Source organism: Bufo bufo, chromosome 11 (genome assembly GCF_905171765.1).
Source record: "Bufo bufo chromosome 11, aBufBuf1.1, whole genome shotgun sequence".
NCBI classification, from domain to species: Eukaryota; Metazoa; Chordata; class Amphibia; order Anura; family Bufonidae; genus Bufo; species Bufo bufo.
In genome coordinates, this window is record NC_053399.1 from 85,284,609 (window position 1) to 85,309,315 (window position 24,707).

Genomic DNA, 24,707 nt, shown 5'->3' on the forward strand with positions numbered 1-24,707 from the left:
ACGATAGTGTGGACTACCTTACATTTCTAAAAATGAATGAGGCATGGATCTCGGAGGAATTCAACACTTATGACGATCACATATAATTGAATTTCCTCATGCCATCCCACACAAATCCGCCACAACCCAGAACAAAGAATTTTCCTTGTCTTATGTATATACAGCGGCATAAAAGGCCTTTTCTGTTAGGTGAATGCCTAATTTTTGGGGCCTGTACTAGCCTACAATAAAATTGTTATTAAGTGAGCGCCTAATGTACCTCCAGCCACATAATCACTTGTTCTTTTCTGTCAGGTGAATGCCTAATTTTTGGTTCCTGTACTCCACTGGCCTAAAATAAAATCTTTCTAGGCTCCAGCGGGCACATTTTTAAGAGTTACCCTTTAAGACGCATAAAAATGGCCCCTGATTAAAATACATATTTTTTGTGTGGGAATTTTTGTTATTCATCCCTCTCTGGTATGTCACTGTCCATGTTGTGGGACTATTTGTGCACTTCTAGTAAGTATTTGGTGCATGCAAATATGACCTGAAGGTTTTTCAGGTTCGCCTGCCATTAAAGTCAATGTGGTCCGCCGAGAACGCGCGGTTCGCGAATATTTGAATCGTCCCGCCCAATGTTCATCCATTACTAGAGTCCAGTGCTATAAGCAGAGGGGGCTCTCTAAATCAAATTAATAAAGCATCTCATGCTGACTGTCTTTCCAGACTTATCAAACTCAGGAGTCCAAATTAAGGAGTATAAAGGTATAAGCCTAATGTTCACAAAAACATAGGTTTTTCTATTTATTTTTTGGCTGGTTTAGGCAATATTATAAGTAGGACAGCCAGCATCTGATTTACAAATGTGCCATCTAAAATGCTCGAGTTATGTAAAGCAGTGGTCCCCAACCTTTTTTGCACCAAGGACCGGTTTCATGCAAGACAATTTTCCCAGGGACCGGGGCGGGGCTTAGGGGGTGGGCGGGGCTAACTTATTCACGCGCATAACAAAACACAAGGTGCATATTAAAATATATAACACTATATAATGACTATGGTCTCTGCTGCACTGGTCTCTGCTGCACTGTACCGTATTTTTCGCCCTATAAGATGCACCTAGTTTTAGAGGAGAACAATAAGAAAAAAATATTTTTCATTACACCTCAGGTCAGACCAGCAATCAGACCCCCAATGTTAATCAGACCTCAGATCAGACCCCCAATGGCTCAGATCAACCCCCAAACCTTTAGCCATCTATCAGCCCCCAATGTCAGCCATAACCCCCCCAATGTCAGCCATCAACCCCCCCAATGTCAGCCATAAACCCCCCCAATGTCAGCCATAACCCCCCCCCAATGTCAGTCATAACCCCCCCAATGTCAGCCATAAACCCCCCCAATGTCAGCCATAAGCCCCCCAATGTCAGCCATAAGCCCCCCATTAGCCCTTCATGTCAGCCATAAGCCCCCCATTAGCCCCTCATGTCAGCCATAAGCCCCCATTAGCCCCTCATGTCAGCCATAAGCCCCCCATTAGCCCCTCATGTCAGCCATAAGCCCCCCATTAGCCCCTCATGTCAGCCATAAGCCCCCCATTAGCTCCTCATGTCAGCCATAAGCCCCCATTAGCCCCTCATGTCAGCCATAAGCCCCCCATTAGCCCCTCATGTCAGGCATAAGCCCCCCATTAGCCCCTCATGTCAGCCATAAGCCCCCCATGTCAGCCATAAGCCCCCATTAGCCCCTCATTTCAGCCATAAGCCCCCATTAGCCCCTCATGTCAGCCATTAGCCCCTCATATCAGCCATAAGCCCCTCATTAGCCCCTCATGTCAGCCATAAGCCCCCATTAGCCCCTCATGTCAGCCATAAGCCCCCATTAGCCCCTTATGTCAGCCATAAGCCCCCCATTAGCCCCTCATGTCAGCCCCATGTCCCTCATGTCAGCCCCATGTCCCCCAGGTCAGCCATCAGCCCCTAGTGCAAATAAAATAAAATAAAAAAAACACTTACCTCTCCTGTTTCTGGTCACCATCGCGATCCTCTTCATTCTGCTGTTGGCTGGCTGTGTATATAATTCATTAGTACAGAGTTAAAGACTACCCTGATCGCCGTGGCCCGGCTAACAATCCTCCACGGCCCGGTACTGGGCCGCGGCCCGGCGGTTGGGGACCGCTGATATAAAGCACAAAAAATGGTAAAATACACTGCTCAAAAAAATAAAGGGAACACTTAAACAACACAATGTAACTCCAAGTCAATCACACTTCTGTGGAATCAAACTGTCCACTTAGGAAGCAACACTGAGTGGCAATCAATTTCACATGCTGTTGTGCAAATGGGATAGACAACAGGTGGAAATTATAGGCAATTAGCAAGACACCCCCAATAAAGGAGTGGTTCCTATGCTTCCTGGCTGATGTTTTGGTCACTTTTGAATGCTGGTGGTGCTTTCACTCTAGTGGTAGCATGAGACGGAGTCTACAACCCACACAAGTGGCTCAGGTAGTGCAGCTTATCCAGGATGGCACATCAATGCGAGTTGTGGCAAGAAGGTTTGCTGTGTCTGTCAGAGTAGTGTCCAGAGCATGGAGGCGCTACCAGGAGACAGGCCAGTACATCAGGAGACGTGGAGGAGGCCAAGAACCCAGCAGCAGGACCGCTACCTCCACCTTTGTGCAAGGAGGAACAGGAGGAGCACTGCCAGAGCCCTGCAAAATGACCTCCAGCAGGCCACAAATGTGCATGTGTCTGCTCAAACGGTCAGAAACAGACTCCATGAGGGTGATATGAGGGCTCGACGTCCACAGGTGGGGGTTGTGCTTACAGCCTGACACCGTGCAGGACGTTTGGCATTTGCCAGAGAACACCAAGATTGGCCACTGGCGCCCTGTGCTCTTCACAGATGAAAGCAGGTTCACACTGAGCACATGTGACAGACATGACAGAGTCTGGAGACGCCGTGGAGAAGGTTCTGCTGCCTGCAACATCCTCCAGCATGACATTGGTGACAGGTGGCATTTCTTTGGAGGGCCGCACAGCCCTCCATGTGCTCGCCAGAGGTAGCCTGACTGCCATTAGGTCCCGAGATGAGATCCTCAGACCCCTTGTGAGACCATATGCTGGTGTGGTGGGCCCTGGGTTCCTCCTAATGTAAGACAATGCTAGACCTCATGTGGCTGGAGTGTGTCAGCAGTTCCTGCAAGACGAAGGCATTGATGCTATGGACTGACCCGCCCGTTCCCCAGACCTGAATCCAATTGAGCACATCTGGGACATCATGTCTCGCTCTATCCACCAACGTCACTTTGCACCACAGACTGTCCAGGAGTTGGCAAATGCTTTAGTCCAGGTCTGGGAGGAGATCCCTCAGGAGACCGTCCGCCACCTCATCATGAGCATGCACAGGCGTTGTAGGGAGGTCATACAGGCACGTGGAGGCCACACACACTACTGAGACTCATTTTGACTTGTTTTAAGGACATTACATCAAAGTTGGATTAGCCTGTAGTGTGTTTTTCCACTTTAATTTTGAGTGTGACTCCAAATCCAGACCTCCATGGGTTGAAAAATTTGATTTCCATTCTTTTTATTTTTGTGTGATTTTGTTGTAAGCACATTCAACTATGTAAAGAACAAAGTATTTCAGAAGAATATTTAATTAACTCAGATCTAGGATGTGTTATTTTTGTGTTCCCTTTATTTTTTTGAGCAGTGTAATTTGGTTAGTAAGTGTATCTGATGGAAATTTTTGTTGTTACGATGGTGCCCATGTCCGCTGTTGCCTTGCGTCTCTTAAGCCACTCTGAATCTTGCCTGCTCTGCAGACCCACATGCTCTCCTCTGCAGCGAGTCTGGATGCCAGTGTTCCATGTGCCCATTAACTCCCTACTCCTCTGTTGTAGGCCACAGCCTGTGCTTTCCTTTCAGGTACTCTGCCTTAGGACTTACACCCAGGCTCTAAAAGGGACAGCGCACTTGCACGCTTAATCTTCCCGTGTTATTGTAGGTAACTTTGGGGTATTTAAGTTGCCCTCCCCTAGTTGAGGATGCCTAAACTTTTGGTTCCTAGCTTGCTATTCTTCCAGTGAAGGTGTGCTTCTCTGTTTGCCTGTTCCAAGTCAAACAGGTTAGTTGGCACTGTGGGTCCACACCCATTGCCTGTTACAGGTGAATTAGAAATGTCATGGCTTTATCTGTTTCCTCAATGGTAAATTATACAGAACAATTATATACTTTTGTTTACTCAAAGCAGTCATTGAGTTTTAAAAAGCATTCATTGAATCCCTTTAGGGCTGGAGAGGTACTGGTGTCATCAATTCATTGATATGTGGAGAATAGATGTGAGCTGGTAAATATTTCCCTGCACTTCTTTATCGTTCATTCATTTCATATTGAATAATAGACTGTTTAGATCAGTGTGGAAAAGCAGGAGATTCGTTTTCTGGCCACAAGGAAGCTTTGTTCCCCTGGCCACGTTCTGTAAAATTGGAGCATGCACATTCAGGCATGAGGACAAATTGTGTTTTGTAATATGCAGTTTTCATTTATCCAGACTATTATATATAGCACTTTAGTTAGAGTTTTTATTGCTAATAAGTTGAATAGTTTTTGATGATACACCTTTTTTGTATGATATATGATTTTTTAAAACCATAGTCAACAGAGAAAATGGTATCTGAAGGTTTTATAGTCAGTAACCTATCATCAGCCCCCTGTTCTGTCATCTAAGGGTGCCAATGTCTTAATGAAGGTCTCCTTGTCTGCCATCTTTGACATTGTATTAGGTACTGCCTCTGGCTTGCCTAATAATTGACCAATTTGCCAGCCATAATACCCTGCAAAATCAGGATTGAAGCGCTGATGAGGTTTGTTTCAGGTTGGCAGAATTTTTCAAAAAGTTTGGTTCAGACCTGAACCAGTTTCGGCCAAACCAGATTTGTTCCCATTGCCTTGAAATTGGTATATTAAACCTTCTAGTCTCCTAGGACTCGAATTTTTAGGAAAATGTGTTATTATTTTTTTTGTTCCTTTTTTTTAATAAATGTTTGCTTAACCCAATCTATAAGCTCTTGAACGCAATGACAGCAATAGTAAATCATGTCCAAGTGATACATACATGGCTATGGATAAACAAATGTTTGACCCCGTTAACAAACAGTGTGTTTAAAAACACATCTTAGTGGCTTGTTGGGAATCAAGTATCTAAAAATTCTTGATGGGGTCAGAATGCTTGCTCATATGATACACAAAAGAGATGTCTGAAGAAAAAGTGGCTCGTTATGAACAAGCCTATAAAATTCTCCATTATAATTGGGAGCAGCAGCAGTGAAGGGTGGATGTGGAACGGGTAAGGTAATAATAGGCACAAGGTATCAATAGTAGTGGCAGCAGAAGCGGCATATCATGGAACATACAAAGCAGTAGGTTGCTTATCTATGAGTAGTACTAATATTAGTGGTAGTAGTGGCATATGCATAGCATTATTAATGCTTGTAGCAGCAGATTAGCAGCGGGGAACAGCAGCTGAGGTGACAGCAGCAGCCTTAAGCCCCTTTCACACAAGCGAGTTTTCCACGTAGATGCGATGCATTGAAGTGAACACATAGCAACCGCACTGAATCCTGACTCATTTAAAAGGGTCTATGCACATGAGCATTGCTTTTCATGCATCATTTCTGCGTTCTGTGAGAATCGCAGCATGTTTTATATTCTGCGTTTTTTACCCAGCTCTGGCTCCATAGAAGTGATAGGGGCTTCAGTGAAAAATGCATTCCATCCGGATATAATCCGGATGCAGTCCGGGTGAAATGCATTTTTCATTGACGGTTGCTAGGAGATGTTTGTAAACCTTCAATATTTTCACATGCATGAAAAACGCATCAAAACTGATTGCAGCGGCGTGGAAAAAACTAAAACTCTGAACGCAATTGCTGACAAAACTTACTAAACTTGCTTGCGAAATTCCGTCTGTTTCAATAAACGCATCATGAAATAATCCCTAACGCTGGTGTGAAAGGGACCTTATGGAACATGTTGGTAAGAAGGTAGCAGCAGAATGATGAATGCAGCAACAGCCATACAAAAATTATGGTAGGTAGGCAGCGGCTGTGGCATGATGGAGGCAGCAGCAGCAGCCATACGAGACATGAAGGTAAGCAAGCAGCAGGATAGGCATGAAGGTGGTAGCAGCATGACGATGGCATAAAATGTATGGAACATGTTGGTAGGTAGTCAAAAGCAGTGTCATGAAGATGACAGCAAGATGATGGAGGCATCCGCAGCCTTACTGAACATGATGGTGGGTAGGCAGCAGCAGTGGCGTGAAGGTGACAGGGGCATGATGGAGACATCATCAGCGGTACAGAACATGATAGTAGGCAAGCAAAATGATGGTAGGCAGAACAGTATGCAGTGGCAAGGTGGGACATTGTCAGCAAGGCCAGATCTAGTTATCTGCCTCAGCTGGAATAGTGTGAAAATCCTCTTAAATCAAGGCTTGGTTCATGTTGAGAATAGTGATGTTTTGGTCAGTGGTGGAGGACAACGGTCCGTTTCGGTGTCACCACACATCCTGCGGCACTGAAAACCCTCTCTGGGATGACACTGGAGGATAGCCAGAAGGAAGAGTGTGCCATGCCAGTTCAGGCCACTGTTTCAGTCTGCCTGCCCAGACATACATGGGGTCAGGGAACAGTGTATGCACCGGAGACAGGCCAGTGTGTAGTTAGGCCTTACATTTGTAGCTCAGGCAAGAGGTCTCAGCTTGCTGATTAGCCTCAGCCTGATGTGGCACAGGAAAAAAAAACTATGTTGAGAAGACTGAACAGGCTGCTGGTGCTGCTACTGCTTCTGTGACTTCTGCTACTTGTGGCCGTCAGAGGGTGGGGGTGGGGGTGACTCTAGAGTGCGGAAAGGGGCCACCCTTTAAGACATGTTAGTGGCAGGAGTCTGCATGACAAAAGATATGGCAAGCTTCATACACAGTGATTCCTAGTTATAGCATAATTTGGCATCCCTGTCATATGGAGAAAAACGTTCCCCCATTTTGCTTTAATATTAAGGATATAAAGTCATGGCTATCCAGTAAACACCAGACAGCTTGATGTCAAAAATATGCCTGTCACAGTAGCAAGCAAGTGACTATTCAGCTCAACATTCTTGCCAGTGTGCTAAAAGAGCCAGCTCTTTCCAACTCTGCCCCAAACTTAGACAATTGAGTTTTGTGGCCAATATCACCATCATCAACCTCTTTCTCCTTCGACTCCGATTACTCCTCCAGTAACCGCTCCTTTCCTCATCTTCTTCTTCCTCCTCCATGGGAGTTTCTCCTTGTGGGACCCCGACAGCTATAGGATGGACAGAAAGATGCATTAGCTCTTCTTCCTCCATTGCTCTCTGCTGCATGAGCATTAGCGTATGTTCTAAGGTGCATATGAGGGGGATGAAGAGCTGCATAAATGGCAAAAGCTGCCACTTCCAAACTGGAAACAACACATGCCCCCTTCTGAAGCAGTCCAGTGCATGACAACATTGTTCACGGTTTTCTGCTTCTCATACAGATGATGTAGCTTGAGCAATGTTGAATTCCAGAGAGTTGGAACATCGCAGATTGAGTCATGTAATTGCAGACCCATCTCTCACTGCAAGTCAGGAGAGTGTTCCTCGCCAAATGAGAATGGCTAAACAGAGGGACATTGTCTTGGAAATTGCTTGGATTTTGCGCAACCCAGTGAACCTTTTTAATAAGCCATGTCGGGAACATGTGTTATTTCCCCTCCAAGTACAGATCAGCCATGTTACGGCCATTGTCGCTGACCACCTTGCCCAGTTGGAGTCTGCTAGGTGACAGCAAGTGGGATGGTTGCTGGTCGATGTGCATTATCAACTGTTAATCTGTATCGCTACATGGTAACACTTGACTTAACACATTTGACAGGAAGAAGGATGAGGGGTCTTTGCTGCTGTTAACGACAGGAGCTTGTCCATGGAGGAGGGGCAGATGGCAGATAAGTACCTGCTGTGGGAGCCAGCCTGATATAATCATGGGCGGCTGTCAAAAAGACATGGCCATGTTGCATGGGGTGCTGCTTCTCCCCTCCCACAAAAAACATTGACGCAGTGGGCCAGGAATGAAATACTGTGTGTCTTTGCCTGTAAGAGCTGCTCCTGGTGTCAACCGCGGAGTCCAGGTTGCCGCACAACAAAAACCACAAAGACCTGCCGGATTCTCCTCCACGTGAGAGTACAAGGCACTGCTACAATGGTATGGCAGCAGCTGCACCACCAGCAATGTGGTCAGGTGGTGCTTTGGCTTGTATACAAGCTAATTGCTGGTTTAGAAAAGTGTTTTCATGGGCAAACTTGGCCGTTATAGAGGTCTCACGATGAAGCGGAGGACAAGGACGAGAAGGAATATTAGCATGATGAGAAGAAACTGGTGACAAGGGCAGTGTATTGCTTGGGGATGCGGGTTGGGTTCAACAAAGAGGAACAGGAGAAGGAGGACAGACTTGTTCTCAATGGGAATGCTGGTCAGTTTGCTGCAATTTACTGCAATAGAGCTCCGTTATCTGTGATTTTATTGGCATGCCTAGAGCTTATTTTATTCCTGCAGATCTTGGACTCTACCTTGGGGAGAAAAATGCTATACAGAAGTTACTCACACAGATCTAGAAGCAGCTGAGCTTATCTTAGCTTTGGCATGTTTTGGGCCTAACGAGTCCACAGTGTCAGTGGCATCGCCGGATCCTAAAACAGACATGGGCCTGGCTGTTCTTTGCAAGGTACATTGGGTCTACACTTTATTGCCGGGGCTGTCACCATCTCCCTCCTCCTCTGATGTTGTCTCCTCAGCATCTCTATCCGACTCCCAGGTCTTGTCAAGCACACATTCAGAGTCCACACCATCCCTGCCACTTTTATCAGACTGTGAGATATCATGATGTGCTCTTTTTTGCCCCCTCCCCTGCTATGAATTTGCCCTGACTGCCACTGTTTCTGCCCATAACGCCAATTTTGTGGATACAGGTGCCACTATTATTACTGTCAACACAGCTATGCATGGGTCCCTAGCCTCCTCCTGAACCTCTTTCTCAGTACAGCCCAAATGATGACTGCTCGAAGACAAGCCATTAGCAGGAAGACTCTCTTGACTGTCTGCTATAGGGAGTGGTGGGGTTTATTTGTTACTTCTTAGGCCTCTTTCACACGACAGTATGTCTTTTTCAGTGTTTTGCTGTCCGTTTTAAACAGATCCGTTGTTCCGTTTTTTGTTTCCGTTGTGTTTCCGTTTCCGTTCCGTTTTTCCGTTCCGTTTTTCCGTATGGCAAATACAGTATACAGTAATTTCATAGAAAAAATTGGGCTGGGCATAACATTTTCAATAGATCGATCCGCAAAAAACGGAACGGATACGGAAGACATACAGATGCACTTCCGTATGCATTGCGTTTTTTTGCGAACCCATAGACTTTAATGGAGCCACGGAACGTGATTTGCGGCCAAATATAGGACATGTTCTATGTTAAAACGGAACGGAAAAACGGAAATACGGAAACGGAATGCATACGGAGTACATTCCGTTTTTTTTGCGGAACCATTGAAATCAATGGTTCCGTATATGGACCGTATACGGACCGCAAAAAACGGCCCGCAAAATGGAAAAAAAAAACGGCCGTGTGAAAGAGGCCTTAGGAAAAAGGAAGGAGCCCTACAAGGAAGGGGTAATGTTGCGCTTTTCCAAAACCAGCGGTGATAACCTTGGACTATTACTACTACTTATGCTGCTACTACCCACATTCTGGATCTAGGTCTTTCATTTGGAATCCTTTCGTATTCCTGACATTTTTGGGCCTAAGTGTATGCAGTCACACAAAGTATGGAACAGTTTGAAAATCTGTTTTCTGGAACTTAAAGACAGGGAAGTGTAGTACAATTTCCAGATTCAGGAAAATGCTCTCTCTAGTGTAAAATAGAAGTTGTCAGCCTACTATGCAATTATTTTCCCCTCATCTTCACACCAACACTTGAACTGCTTATAGATGCACCAACACGGATTTCGGCCTAGCACATCACGTTATCACTTATGACTCAAAATGAAAACATAAATGAGGAAAGCAAAACTAATAATTATTGGAGTGACATTAAAGGGGTTGTGTAGGCCATAAATATTGATGATCTATCATCAGGAGAGGTCATCAAAATCTAAACGACGGGGGTACAACACCCGGCACTCCTACAAACAGCTGTTTTAAGAGGACATGCAGGTCTATTCCTCTCACTATAAATTTTAAATTTAAATTCACTAGCAACTCCATCATAATATAAATGATACAAAATACCACTGAATATCAAGAACAAAGCAAACAACTACAGAGTGCTGCGGTTTCTCTTTTGCTTTCTCAATAACGGGGGTACTACAGGCTGGTACTCATCACTGCTGGCACCACCACTAGGTGAATATCTTTTCCTGTAAGTGCTGCTTTAACTTATTTCTATATTTGTGCTAATAACTGAGCCATATTCAACTCTATGATAAATCTGTCTGTTTTTTAGAATTCCCTACAGAAGTTAATGATATAGTTGCCCTCCCAAGTAGAGGTTGCAAATCTAACTATATAAAAAAAAAAACATTAAATCTTAAATGTTAGTAATCAGGTGTAAAAAAATAGGTTTAGATTTTTTTTTTAAGGTATGACAGTCATGCACAAAATTATCAATGGCATAACAATTACACCATGAAAACTTACTGAAATGCCTGAACAAATTGAAAAGCATCTCCATGGTAGTCACCTGGTGGTCACACACAGAGATGATTCTAAACCTGTTATGGGCTTCAGGCTGTTATTTTGACCATTACAGATATGTTTTGTTCTGCTTTGTGATTGGTAGAGGTCTATAATTTACAGGTATATAAGGCATATACATTGAGCACTAATCTAGACAAGAAAACAATCTTCCAATATTGTAGCTATCTCTCAGTAACATGGCTGAGAAGATTTCTGTTCTTCTCCTGCTTTTTGTGGTGGGATCCGTGACGAGTGTTCCTCTATCCCCATCATTACAGGTAAGGTCATTTCTTATGTCTCCAGTAAAATTTGTATCTTCTCAGATGTCCTGACAGTCTCTGCACATGTTAGAAGGACAAAAGAAACATATTTGACTGTCCCATTCCTATGGAAGGATTTAGCAGAAATCTATGGATTGCTGTCAAATTAACCCCATTCAGATGGAGTTCTTTTTATACTATTATATTAATGGAAAAAAAATATTTTTCATGATTGGAATTGTAGTGTTACTAATGACTGCATGTGTTTCTTCTCTAGCTGTCCATACCTGGATTAAAGGAATATGGTAAGAGCTCCTCAGCTTTATTTGGGCTATACTTCAGTGTCTGTACCACTATTCTTCAAGTGTGTCTTTAGAGTCTGGTATTAGTTTTATTGGTATCATACAATTCTTAAAACATACTCAGGCATTTCTTATAAAAAACAGATTGCCTAACCCTGAGAGATGGTTATTTTCGTTTGTATAAAGATAAGGTTTTTGGTGCACTTTGGGCGGAGCCTTTCAGTTCAGTACATTATTGCTTCATCAGTAATACCTCCCAGTGTTGCCTTCTCTTGTCCAATTGACAAGCCCTAAGTCTTCAGAGTGGTTAGCGATGACACAGGGTAAGTCAAATGCAACGAAAGAAGTCGCCTCACCCACACTGCTCCAAAAACTTTAGTTGCATAGAAATGAACTATAGTTTTTTGTTAAAGATTCAGCATCACTTCTCATTCATTCATTTAAATTAGAGATAAGCGATTTTCCTAAATTTTGTTTTGGTTAAATTTGTTAGAACAGACTAAGAATTTTGATTCTGGTACAAATCATATTTACTTAGATCAAACATGTTTTAAAATGTCTGGAAAATGTCTCTGTCTCAAAAGTTTACACAAATGAATTTGAAGAAATTCTGATTCTACTGAATCAAAAAAATAATAATTCTGATCAAATTTCTATTCTAACAAATTGTTTTAATTATCTCTAATTTAAATATCTGCTCATTCTGAGTTTAGTAGCTATGTGGATGGTCCTATTGGTAATTGGTATCTCGGTATACACACTTATACAGGGAAGGTTCTCAGTCACTGATATGACTGACCACTTGGCTAATGAGCTCAAAGCAGAGAATTAAAATAATAATTTACAAATTTTGGTAAATCCTTTCCGACCAATCTGCTCAGACGCTCCTACTCTATAACATCCTGCCTGCAGATTGATTTCAGAAGCCAAGACCAGGCTTCTGAATCTTCTTTTAGCCTGACCCTGTAGTTTCATGCTTATTAGATTCAATCTCAGCGCTTGCGCAGTATAGGCTAATTGATCCTGGCTGGCCAAAAAGAACTATATTGCAAATTGCACAAAAAATTATCTTTATTCTGCCCATGAGAACTCAATATTTATTTTTTATTTCTTGTTTTACTCATCAATATACTCTCATTTACAATCAACAGAAAATACATTAAATGTGATCAAGAAAATTTCAAAATCAGGCCCGGGTAAGATGAGGTCAAGTTTAATCAATCTGGTAATTTATCTTCAATAAAAGCTGAAGTGTCTTATTGTGTATTATAATGAATTTCAAAGGGATTGGATGTATAACACTCTTACATTCGTGGATTTATATTTCTATTATTTTTCCAATTTTTCAGTTACGTCTTAAAGTCACAGATTATTTAGGGTTTTTTTTTCTGTGACTTTATTAGTCAAATAACAAATGGGGAAAATAATAGAACGATAAATCACAGACTGTTAGGAAGTTGAACTTCAAATCCTATTGATATAAATTGTAATACAGAATAAGAAAATTCTAATTCTGAGATTTTATTGAGTGGCAGTATTCTAATTGATATAAGAATTATAACGAATAGTAATATTATACATTGCTGATAAATACATGACATGATTCCTTTATTATATACATGCTTTTAGATACAGATTCTAAGGCATCAGAAGAACCTGAAGGAACCTTTGCCAAGATAATCAAGGTCAACAAAGGTAACAGCTTATGTTCCCTGGTCAATAAAAGTCATGAGTTATAGACATTACGCATTTACATTAAGAAATAATTTTAGAATGTTTTTTAAAGAAAACCCTCTAATATAATTAGTCTGTTGTTGTTTTATAATTTCTATAGTGTATTTGACATGGGGAAAGCCATAATCATTTCATTGTTACAAGAATCATGTGCTTAAAGAGAATGTCCACCAATTACAAGGGACTTGTGCCATAAATAGATAATTAATGTTATACATTAGTACATCAATCAATTTGCACTGACCCCTGCAATGGCCATGTCCATTACTTAGCTGTCATGTCAAAAGTGGGGTACCACAGGGGTTAGCATTGAAGAGATTATCATTAACATCAGGGTACCACAGAGGTTGGTATTGTAGAGGTCACTATTATTATATAGGTACCACAGAGGTTAGTATTGGAGAGGTCACTATTACTACATGGGTTCCACAGAGGTTAGTATTGTAGAGGTCACTATTACTAAATGGGTACCACACAGGTTAGTTTATTAGAGGTCACAATTATTATATGGGTACCAAAGGGTTTAATATTGGAGAGGTCACAATTACTATATGGGTACCACAGGGGTTAGAATCGGGTCCTATTCTTTTTACTATATTTATATAAGATCTCATAGAGGGACTGCATAGTAAAACATCAATTGTTATAGAAGACAACTAAGTGTGTAAAGTAATTAAGATAAAAGAGGACACTATACTGCTACAGATGAATCTGGAAGATAAGGTATAGGATTAGGCAGAGATGGAATCAAAGAGGTTTAACATTGATAAATGTACGGTTATGCAGATAGGAAGGGAAAATACCAGTCACCAGTACATACTAAATGGGAAAATAATTTTAAAACTGATACGGAACCTTAAGAGGGTTTTTGGCACTTTATAATATTGATGACCTATCCTAGGGGGTCGAACACACAACAAGCCTGCGATAGCTATAGTGGATATGGTAGTGGAAGGTATTGCTGGAACTACAGAGCACCAGCCATTGTTTTAGTGCATGGATCTGGTCACTGTAGACCCAGGGGTGAACCTAGTATTTCCGTTGCCTGAGGCAAAAACTGAAACAGGGCCCCCCTAATGTCAATTTGTTAACCTAACCCATTTGCCACAATGAAAGCAATCATTGCCCATGTCCCCTCCGCTGCCCCCCTCTTGCCCCTACCTGGTGCTGCCTGAGGCCTCACCTGGCAACATTGGTGGTGCATCCCTGTGTAGACCTGCTACAACTTCAGTGAATTTGTCACCTGGATGGGTTCTACAACCTGATAAAATGCAGTATTCATATGTCACTATGTAAAATGCAATGGGACCACACAAACCTTAAGTCTCCAAACAAATCATTACAGAAACACTAAATAAACAGGCAATAGTTTGGCTCTGAAGCCGACAGAATTCTAAATATATCTATGAAGTATAATTTAGGCTGTAATTTACGATCATCACAAAGTATCCACCTAAGATGATTGCAAAACAGTCTTTCAAAGTAAATTGGTTCTTTTCACCATCATATATATATATTTTATGTTTTAACTATATTGTATATTAAAAACAAGAAGAGCATATTAATGGACCTAATTGAGAATATGTTGAGAGAATATCTCTGTATGGAGTAGTTGTTAGAAACTAAACATATAACGGAATCAGTAACGGAATGATACAAGTTCTATTATAAATTTTCAATCTTACTGTACTTTATAGAAAAAGTTGAACTTTGTGTTCAACCATTGACTCATCTTTCTGTGTTGTCCATGGGTCTAAAAGTCTAGATTAGACAACAAAGTGACCTGGATATTTGATTTGTAAAGTAAAGGTATATACTGCATTTAAAATGTCACCATCTTCTTAATTTAGAAAATGACATAAACTTACATCAAGGTGACATGTTGGAAACAACTGGACGCAGCGCTACATCCTGCACAGGGTGCTTGTGGCCCAAATCTGCCAATGGGACGGTCAATGTGCCTTATTCGTTTGCCTCCAATTATAGTAAGTTTTTTTTCATGTCATATCTAACTTGGCCACCCTAACTGTTTGATGGTAGATTCATCATTGTATAATTGTTATTTTAACCCCAGGTATTGGGAACCTCAACTTGTTTAAGACATCAATGGAGGAATTTGAAACCCTTACCTGTGTGAGGTTTGTGCCTCGGACAACGGAGAATGACTACCTCAATATTATGACTTCAAATGGGTAGGTTCTAGTATTAAAGGCTTTTTTCAAGTTTAATTTACTAAAAGTGTCTGTATAATATTGTAATCTATGATTATTAGTGTGAAACAAGTGAAGAAATGGAAATCCATATCTACTATTGTGTGTGAAGCTTGGTTTACCTATACTAACTAAAAAGTGAATTCCATAATGGAGTCTTATTATTTCAGTCTTAACATTGGTATTTCACCTTGGGCGCACAATAGCAGTGTTTAAAATATGGTCTTTGATCATGGATTTTAAACATTTCAAGTATACCTTTTAGATATTAACAGTAAAGGTAGACTCAAAACATGTAAGTAGAGACCAGATTTCTATTATTATTGTGTGTCCGTAATGACACACCAGGCATGAAATATATACTGTATAAAAGATCCATTGTAGTAAGCCAGCCCAGCTAGTCCATGCATCAAATTGACTGGATTTTTAGAGGAATGAGTGAGCTGATCCAATTTTCCTCATCCTATTAGATGGCTAGATTTAGTCACAGTTAAGAATATATTAACTAAGCTGAAGGAAACTGAAATTTACTGCTGACGACCTATGAAGTTATCAGTAAAATAATAGAAGTCAACTATGGTTTGTATTTGCACATAGTCATGAATGTATTACCCTACAACACGGTTTGTGAGCCTCTGTGTTAAAAGCTGATGAGATGTTCCATCCCTCAATATTAACCACAATTACACCTAATTGTAGCACTGTTATAGAGGGAACCAATAAGTTTATTTGATGTGAATCAGAATATCAGTAATTACGTTGATGTTTTTCTTATGCTTTATTATTCTTTTGACAAATCTGTTGATACTATTACAAATAATAATAATGTCCTATTTATATTCAGATGTGCATCATATGTGGGCCGGATAGGTGGAGGTCAGATGGTTGCACTAGATATGGGTGGCTGTATGTACAGAGGAATTATACAGCATGAGCTAAACCATGCCCTGGGGTTCTACCATGAGCATACAAGGAGTGACCGGGATAACTATGTCACCATCATGTACCAGTACATAGCACCAGGTAATTTCCTCATGTTTTTTTTATTATTTTACATATTTTTTTTTTTGCTTAGCAGATATAAATTTTGTGATACATGTGAACAGGGTTGTGGAAACTTCCTTTACCTGCATTGGATGCAGATTTCACATGGAATTAGGTGCAGAATCAATTCTGTAAATGAAATTCAACACACATGGACAAAGCCTTATAGAGATTCTTTGTCTTGTAGGTCACGTTATGAATTTTTATAAACAAAACACCAACAACCTTGGTCTTGAGTATGACTATAAATCAGTGATGCATTATGACAGGTAAGGTCATTAGCTCATTACTTGTTGGTAAAATACATGGCAACTATAAAGACTAAAGTTAAATTCTGGAATATCCTTTTCTATGATGTATGATACTGTAAAATGTTGATGTTTCTACCTTAATATTTCTATTTTTTGGATAGTTTCGCTTTCTCAAACACTTCAGGACAACCCACCATTGTGACCATACCGGTCCCAAACATCCCAATTGGGCAAATAGATGGACTGAGTGTTCTAGATGTCTCTAAAATCAACCGGTTGTATCAATGCAGTAAGCTCTTGCAGCTCTACAGATTTCAAAAAGTTACATACAAGATCCATCACAGTCATTGATTAAGTTGTGTTTCCCCTTTCAGATGCCTGTGCTTATTTACTTAATGAAAAGAATGGAAGTCTAACCTCTGCCAACTACCCATCAGCCTACCCGAATAATGCCAGCTGTGTTTGGCTGATCAGAACACCATCAGATCAGGTACCGTAGTGAAAATGCACAACTATTGACAAATAACCAAAGCTCCTTATTTTTTGACATAAGACCATTTTTCCTCTATATATTCAATGTCTAGTATACCAGGAAGAAGATTTTATACCATGATAAATGGCCGTCCACAGTCTGGAATAATCATTGATGTTAAGTTACAAAATGAATTATCCAACAGTTATTAGTAGAGATGAGGGAATCGATCATAACAAATTTCCCAGAACATCTGTGTTCAGGAGAATAGAAACATTTTCTAAGCTATCTATTTTGGATGGCTCGCTCAAAATGGTGGCCATCATTGTACAGGACAGAAGACAGAGAAAAAAGATATCTGATCTCAAAATAGAATACATTGCTTAATAAAAATAAAAAAAATAAAGCATTATGCTTGATATTACTGGCTAACATCCATTTACCCAAAGTCTTGTATGTCACCATCAATTTGACATTTCTAATGCTGTCTTGGCCTTCAAGAGCTTGAAAGAGATTTGATACAGTATTAGGAGACCACAGAGTGTTATACACAACCATGCCATATCAGGCACTTTGGAGTCGGTTTGATTCTATTTTATTAGGACCTGAAATTAATAATTTGTGTGAACAGAGCACCAAATTTTATTAAATTAGCAGCTATTGTCCTTTTATGAGTAGTTTTAGCATCAACTAATCCTATGTCATTATTTGAATCTATAGATGTGTTTAATTTTTTTAAAGACCCCTCACTATAACATTAGTTTTCCAACTTTCATGATGTTTGTGTTTCTTTACCTCGATGTTATAACAACCTTTAGCATTCTAGCTACTGTGAACCTTCAACTCCCAGCATGCAAAAATGCTTGGCTGTTCCCACAACTCCCATAGAAGTGACTGAAGCTTTCTGGGAGTTGTAGTTTCAGAACATCTGGAGTGCCAGAGGTTGCTGATCCCTGCTTTAACACGTTAAAGTTTCATTGCTTTGACGAATCAACAGCCATCGGGTCATTGTGGTCTATCTACAATTAGGTTAAATAGCTCTTCGTTATTAATATTGGTGTTGACTCACACAACTGGTTTGATCGTTCTTTCTTTTCATTATTTCTTTAGGTTACATTGAACTTTGTTGCCTTTGATGTCCAGTCGTCCCCCAATTGTATATCTGACTATATTAGGATTTATGATGGTCCCACTAAGAAAGATTCCCTGTTGTTGGACAGAACTTGTGGGACTGGGTTGATTCCTCAAATTATTGCCTCTACTAACCAGTTACTGGTTGAGTTTTCCAGTGACAGCAGTGTTGCTGGAGTAGGCTTTAAAGCCACATACAGCTCAGGTACACTAATACTTTCTAGAGTTTATAGTTTATCTTGGTATATTGTTTGTAACTTTTAATTTTAAAACTTAAAGTGGATACTTAATCAGAAAATGGCCTAATGTATGAATTAAGTTTATTTGTAAAATTTTTTTAGAAGTTTTAGTAATTTTTTTTCCATGCCACAAGCTATATTAAGCCAAATTATGCAGCTATCACTAAGTAATCATATAGAACTTCTTCCTCTTCTTTGAAGATCATTTTTTAGCGGTCAACTCATTATTACCCACACATGACTACAATGACTATATCACTTATCTATGGATACTTTGAGATACACAATTTAAAATATGTGATGTTTAAAAGTAGCATTTATGGACCCACTGAACCAAATAACATCTAAAAGGGTATCTCTGAAATCTTTAAGTACCATTGTAAAGTTTTAGCTACAAAGTATTTTTTATGGGGCTGAGTTTTTCTGAAAAAGGCTCCAAATTCTCAACAGCTAAAATCAAATATTGTTTTACATTTATTTCTCTTTTTATTCTTTAGACTACCATTTTAAACGGAATGGACAACCAAATATAAAATAATTTGTGTATGAATATTCTACTTCAATAACGATATTAAACTATATTTTCCACAGTGCAATGTGGAGGAGCATTCTATGCACCGGAAAGAAACTTTACATCCCCTGGTTACCCCAATTCCTACGGCCCAAACATGAATTGCATCTACACCATTACAGCTCCTGTTGGAAAGAAGGTAAAGTATTCTTTTCAACTTGTCCAAAGCTTCCCCTAAAATATATATTTTTGTATTATTTCAGTTATCCTAGAATTTCTCTCTTTATTTTTATCTATATTTAGAAAATCATATCAGCGTCATAATTTTATGAAATATTTCTACATGATTTTTACTAAATACAGAAATGATAATTTTATAAATACAAATTATATGAAAAATGTTGGCGTCTGATCACCTTGTGATATGATATTACAATCTACACTTTTGCTCTTTACAGATTTCCTTCATGGTTACTGATTTTCAGACAGAGAGTAGTCAGTACTGCCTCTATGACTATTTAGAGATCCTGGATGGGTCCACCTGGAAGGGTCCATTCTGTGGGAACTATAAAATCCCTTCCTTTACCTCTAAAGGCAATTCACTGTGGCTGAGATTTGTTAGTGATGGCAGAGATCAGTTTAGAGGCTTCCAGGCATCATATAAATTTGGTGAGTACTACAGCCTTGTCTTTATATTTTCTTAACAATTGACAGGACATTATACCTATAGGTGGACTATAAGAATGCCTTCACATGCTGCAGATTGAAAAACAATTTCATGCACCTGAATAGAGTTTACATTTTATTTAAATGAATTGAACAGATTTTTAGCCTGCAACAAAATCTGCAGAATGTGAAGGTGCCCTAAAAGTACAGTCATGCAATCATCATAATGTTATCTTCAGGAAAGATCATGATCTAGTCAACCAGCATGATATGTCATGTAGTTCTTTTTAGAAGAAATTATAGAGGATGTTCTCTTTGGACAATGTCTACTTGTTTGAAGTCTCACTTGATAAGATGCAAATCACAAAACATTCCTCTACAATTAGCTATAATAAGTAGGGAAACCTAACAGTAAGTGTTTAGTTTCTCTGTAGTGCCACCATAGACAGTATCAGACTGGTCCAGAGGAAATTTCAGTGGGCCCGAGCTGTCATACTATAATGGGCCTCAAAAGTCCATTGAAAGTCCATTGTCTGCCTTTAGCGACAATAAATTCACACTAGGGTCTACTTCCTTGAATCAAAACCTATTTGAATTTATTGGTGTTATGAGGGTTTGGCCCCGATAATGGTTTTTCCCTGGTCAGCTCAAGGAGTCCTAGTCCAACTCTGACCATAGGACATATTGAGAATTACACAATACCCATTAATTGAAGGGCTTGTCTGTGTGATGCAGGATAAACAGATCCCCCAGACATACGGATGTTTTTGCAAAAGCTCCCCATTATGGTCAAGAAATGAGAATCCTGCACAGAGGATCCTTCTTTGTTAATCTATATGAATATAGACATGGATGGCTTCTTTAAAATTATATTTTTCTTTGCCTATCCTTCGTTAGGGTTCTTCCATTAGGCAACTCCTGTCCAAACATGCAAGAATTGATGCTATGCAAGTTGCTCAACACTGCCTTCTTAACAACCCGAGACACACCTAGTAGGGAATAAATGATTGCTACTATCATTGTTTGCCCCGCATTCAGTTTTCACATTGTTGGCAGCACATCCCCAGTTTATACACGACCATGTGCTGCCAAGTACTGTACGTGAAAGATGTGATCACCCTACAAGCAATTTTTTTTTTATTCCAAAAAATCGGCCTGTGTAGAGGTCCCCAGGACTTCATGCAGTAATCTCATCACATTTTGAGCCATTGCTGGGACCTCCAATGATTTGCTGTTAAATGTGAGGTAATACAGTAAACAATGTTCAATTTTCTATTCCACGGCTGCTAAGAAGCATTACAGTTTTTATTGAATACAGTGGGCTTTCTGTGTAATAACTGAATCCAGAAAAATATGATTTGAACTGTTTTACACTGGCTAATAGATGAGGGTCCTGATGGCATCCCATTCCTCTTTTATGTCTGATTTTTAAAACTATGCTTTATATAATCAGACAAACCCCATTGTGCTAGAAATAATAATAATAAAAAATTATAATTTTCTTATCACTTCATTTCTTTTCTTTTGGTAATAGCAATGAATACAGTGAATTGAATTTGACATTTTTATTTGTTTTTTAATCAATGACTTTTTCTCTGCAGTGTAACTGGAAATCATCAGACACCGGAATACAGTGCAGTGTTACTAGTTTATTCTACCTCCTCACTGAAGTTATATCTAAGTGATGTTCTCGACTTTCTTTTACTTTAGAAAATTGTACTTAATGGTAGTGTATAGACAATTCATATGACTTCTCTGTCCATTATATACATGCCTTCTAAAAAAAAGTCTTGCTAATAAAGTTTCTAATTGCATCATCTATAATGGTAAATATACAGTTATTTTAAGTGTACTAATACTGTATGTGTGATATTAGAGATGAGCGAATTTTTCAAAAATTCAATTTGGTCGGTTCACGGAATCTTCCTAAAAATATTTGATTCGATCCAAATTTATGTGTGGTGAATCTCATTAAAAACAGCTATTTCCTGGCTGCAGAGAGCCTGTATAGTGGTGTAAAACACTGTTCCTTGCAGAAATACGTATAAGGAGTCTGCTGTGGTAGTGAAACAATACTGTGAGTTAGTATGACACGCAGGTGACAGGCATCGCTCTTCACACTTCATGGGGCCAAAACTGACTAAATAACTCAAGTGTGAACTCAGTCTTACAGATCAATGCTAGCGCCAGGTATAAAGAAAAGTGCAAAGGCCCAAGATCCTAATATAGTGTGAAAAAGCGCACTCATTTTACACCGTTGTCAGCTGATTCCACATAGATTTCTACAGAACCTGTTCTATTAAACACTTATACAAGTAGAACCCCCCTGATAGAGTGGAGTGGGTGTCAGCAGTAAATTTATGTTGACGTCACTGATTATTTTGCCCTTCCTTTAATTCAGGCCTACACTGATTCAGTGCGTGTGAGATTCCCCCAGGGGTTTGATTCAGCAATTTGAAATACAGCCATTTTGTGCAAAGATATATTTACTGCAGGCCTATAGAGGTTCAGGCCCTCTGAGATACTACCTCTACATACAGGGCTTTGAATTTGGCATTTGAAATACAGCCATTTTGGGCAAAAAAATCTATTATTGAGACCTAGTCTGGTTCAGGCCGTGTGAGATACACCCTTTACATACTGTCGTTCTATTCTACTATTAATTAAACACCCATTTAGGGCAAGATCCTAAATTTAAAAAATATGAGGAGAGTGTCAAATAAGGGACGTGGCCCAGGTCGTGGTGCTGCTGGTGGAGCTCCTGTTGCAGGGAGAGGACGTGGTCGATCTGTGCCAGCTACAAGCACAAGTAAAACTTCTTCCTCAGGTAAGAGTAGGCGACAAAACCTGCAGCGGTATTTGGTCGGGCCTAATGCTGCTCTACGAATGGTGAGGCCTGAACAAGTACAGGCGATAGTAGATTGGGTTGCTGACAGTGGATCCAGTTCCTTCACATTGTCTCCCACCCAGTCTCCTGCTGAAAGACCACAGTTGGCACCTGCAGCCGATGTCCATCAGTCTTTCACCTCACCCCCTTGCAAATCAGCTAAGCAGTCTGAGCCCCAAGTCATGCAGCGGGCTCTTCTGCTTTTTGATGACTCTGTTAGCAGGGTTTACCAGGGCCATCCACCTAGCCCTGCCCCAGAATTGGAAGAGATTGAGTGCACCGATGCCCAACCACTTATTTTTCAAGATGAGTACATGGGAGGACCATTGCAGCACGTCTCGGATGATGACGAAACACAGGTGCCAACTGCTGGGGCTTTCGAAAGTGTGCAGATTGACAAGGAAGTCAGGGGAGAAAACTGGGTGGAAGATGATGTGGAGGACGATGAGGTCCTCGACCCCACATGGAATCAAGGTCATGCGAGTGACCAATGTAGTTCGGAGGAGGAGGTGGTGGTCGCACAGAGCCACCAGCACAGCAGAAGAGGAAGCAGGGTGCAAAAGCGGAGCGGCCGTCCTCTAGACAGTACGCTTCCTACTGCCTACCGCAGCAAGGGACCGAGTACACCAAAGCCAGCTCCAAGGAGTTCCCTGGCGTGGCAGTTCTTCAGACTATGTGCTGATGACAAGACACGAGTGGTTTGCACGCTGTGCAATCAGAGCCTCCAGCAAGGAATAAACGTTCTCAACCTGAGCACAACCTGCATGACCAGGCATTTAAGTGCAAAGCATGAGCTGCAGTGGAGTAGACACCTCAAAAACCAAGAAAGGTCTCTGGCTCCTCCTGCTTCCTCTTCTGCTGCAGTCACGGCCTCTTCATCCACCTCTGGAGTGACAGTGCCACCTGACACCCCACAAACAGAGGATCTGCCAGCAACACCAACACCTGGGTCACCAAGCATCTTTACAATGTCACACGGAAGCGTAAAGCTCTCCATATCCCAAACGATAGAGAGGAAGAGGAAGTACCCCCCTACCCACCCGCGATCCCTAGCCCTGAATGCCAGCATTTCTAAATTACTTGCCTTTGAAATGCTGTCATTCCGTCTGGTGGAGACGGATAGTTTAAAAGGCCTACTGTGGCGGTGGCTGTCCCACAGTACGTCCTGCCCAGCAGCCACTACTTTTCAAGGTGAGCCATCCCTTCCCTTCACAACCAAGTAGGCGACAAAATCAGGTGCGCACTGAGCAACGCCATCTGTGGAAAGATGCGCCTGACTACGGATATGTGGACCAGTAAGCACGGTCATGGCCGTTATATATCCATAACAGAACACTGGGTAAATGCATTGGCGGCTGGGCCTGAGGCGGATAGCAGTTTGGCGCATGTCCTTCCACCACCGAGGATTGCAGGGCGCTTCAGTTTGCCTACTGTTGCTTCCTCCTCCTACTCCGCTTCCTCTACCAGCTCCTCATCCGGTCAGCGTAACACCTTCACCACCAACTTTAGCACAGCCAGGGGTAAACGACAGCAGGCAGTTTTAAAACTTATCTGTTTGGGGGACAAAGCCCACACCGCGCAGGAGCTGTGGACGGGCCTTGAACAACAGACCAATGAGTGGTTTGTGCCAGTCAGCCTCAAGCCCGGCCTGGTGGTGTGTGATAATGGGCGAAATCTCGAAGCAGCTTTGGGACTAGCCGGTTTGACGTACATCCCTTGCCTGGCGCATGTGCTGAATTTGGTGGTGCAGAGATTTCTTAAAAATTACCCCGACATGTCAGAGCTGCTGCATAAAGTGCAGGCCGTCTGTGCGCACTTTCGGCATTCTCACCCTGCTGCTGCTCGCCTGGCAGCGCTGCAGCGTAACTTCGACCTTCCCGCTCACCGCCTCATATGCGACGTGCCCACAAGGTGGAACTCCACCTTGCACATGCTGGCCAGAAAGTGCGAACAGCAGCAGGCGATAGTGGAGTTTCAGCTGCAGCACGCACGGGTGATTCGCTCGGCGGAACAGCACCACTTCACCACCAATGACTGGGCCTCCATGCAAGACCTGTGTTTCTTGTTGCGCTGTTTCGAGTACTCCACCAACATGGCCAGTGCCGTTAACGCCGTTCTCAGCGTTACTATCCCACTTCTATGCCTCCTTGAAAAAACGCTCCGGGCGATGATGGAAGAGGATGTGGCACAGGAGGAGGAGGAGGAAGAGGGATCATTTTGTAGGGTTTCC

At 41.3% G+C, this 24,707-nt stretch overlaps 1 protein-coding gene across 1 annotated transcript; it reads left to right on the forward strand.

Moving 5' to 3' along the window:
• The first annotated feature begins 7,559 nt into the window (after positions 1–7,559).
• LOC120981493 (embryonic protein UVS.2-like) lies at positions 7,560–19,628 on the forward strand. Its single transcript, XM_040411031.1, has 13 exons — positions 7,560–7,825; positions 8,598–8,766; positions 11,308–11,335; positions 12,962–13,027; positions 14,917–15,051; positions 15,141–15,258; positions 16,121–16,299; positions 16,508–16,589; positions 16,733–16,860; positions 16,946–17,061; positions 18,154–18,379; positions 19,005–19,123; positions 19,383–19,628. Exons 1-13 carry the CDS (start codon positions 7,560–7,562, stop codon positions 19,626–19,628), a joined length of 1,878 nt encoding a protein of 625 aa, XP_040266965.1.
• The last annotated feature ends 5,079 nt before the right edge of the window (positions 19,629–24,707 follow it).

Excerpts from the sequence above, each read along its gene's own strand:
- LOC120981493 (XM_040411031.1), top strand. The coding sequence starts at position 7,560 with ATGTTGAATTCCAGAGAGTTGGAACATCGCAGATTGAGTCATGTAATT. Across the intron at positions 16,300-16,507 it reads GTACCAGTACATAGCACCAG|GTCACGTTATGAATTTTTAT; the intron begins GTAATTTCCTCA and ends TTTGTCTTGTAG. Across the intron at positions 16,861-16,945 it reads CAACCGGTTGTATCAATGCA|ATGCCTGTGCTTATTTACTT; the intron begins GTAAGCTCTTGC and ends TTCCCCTTTCAG.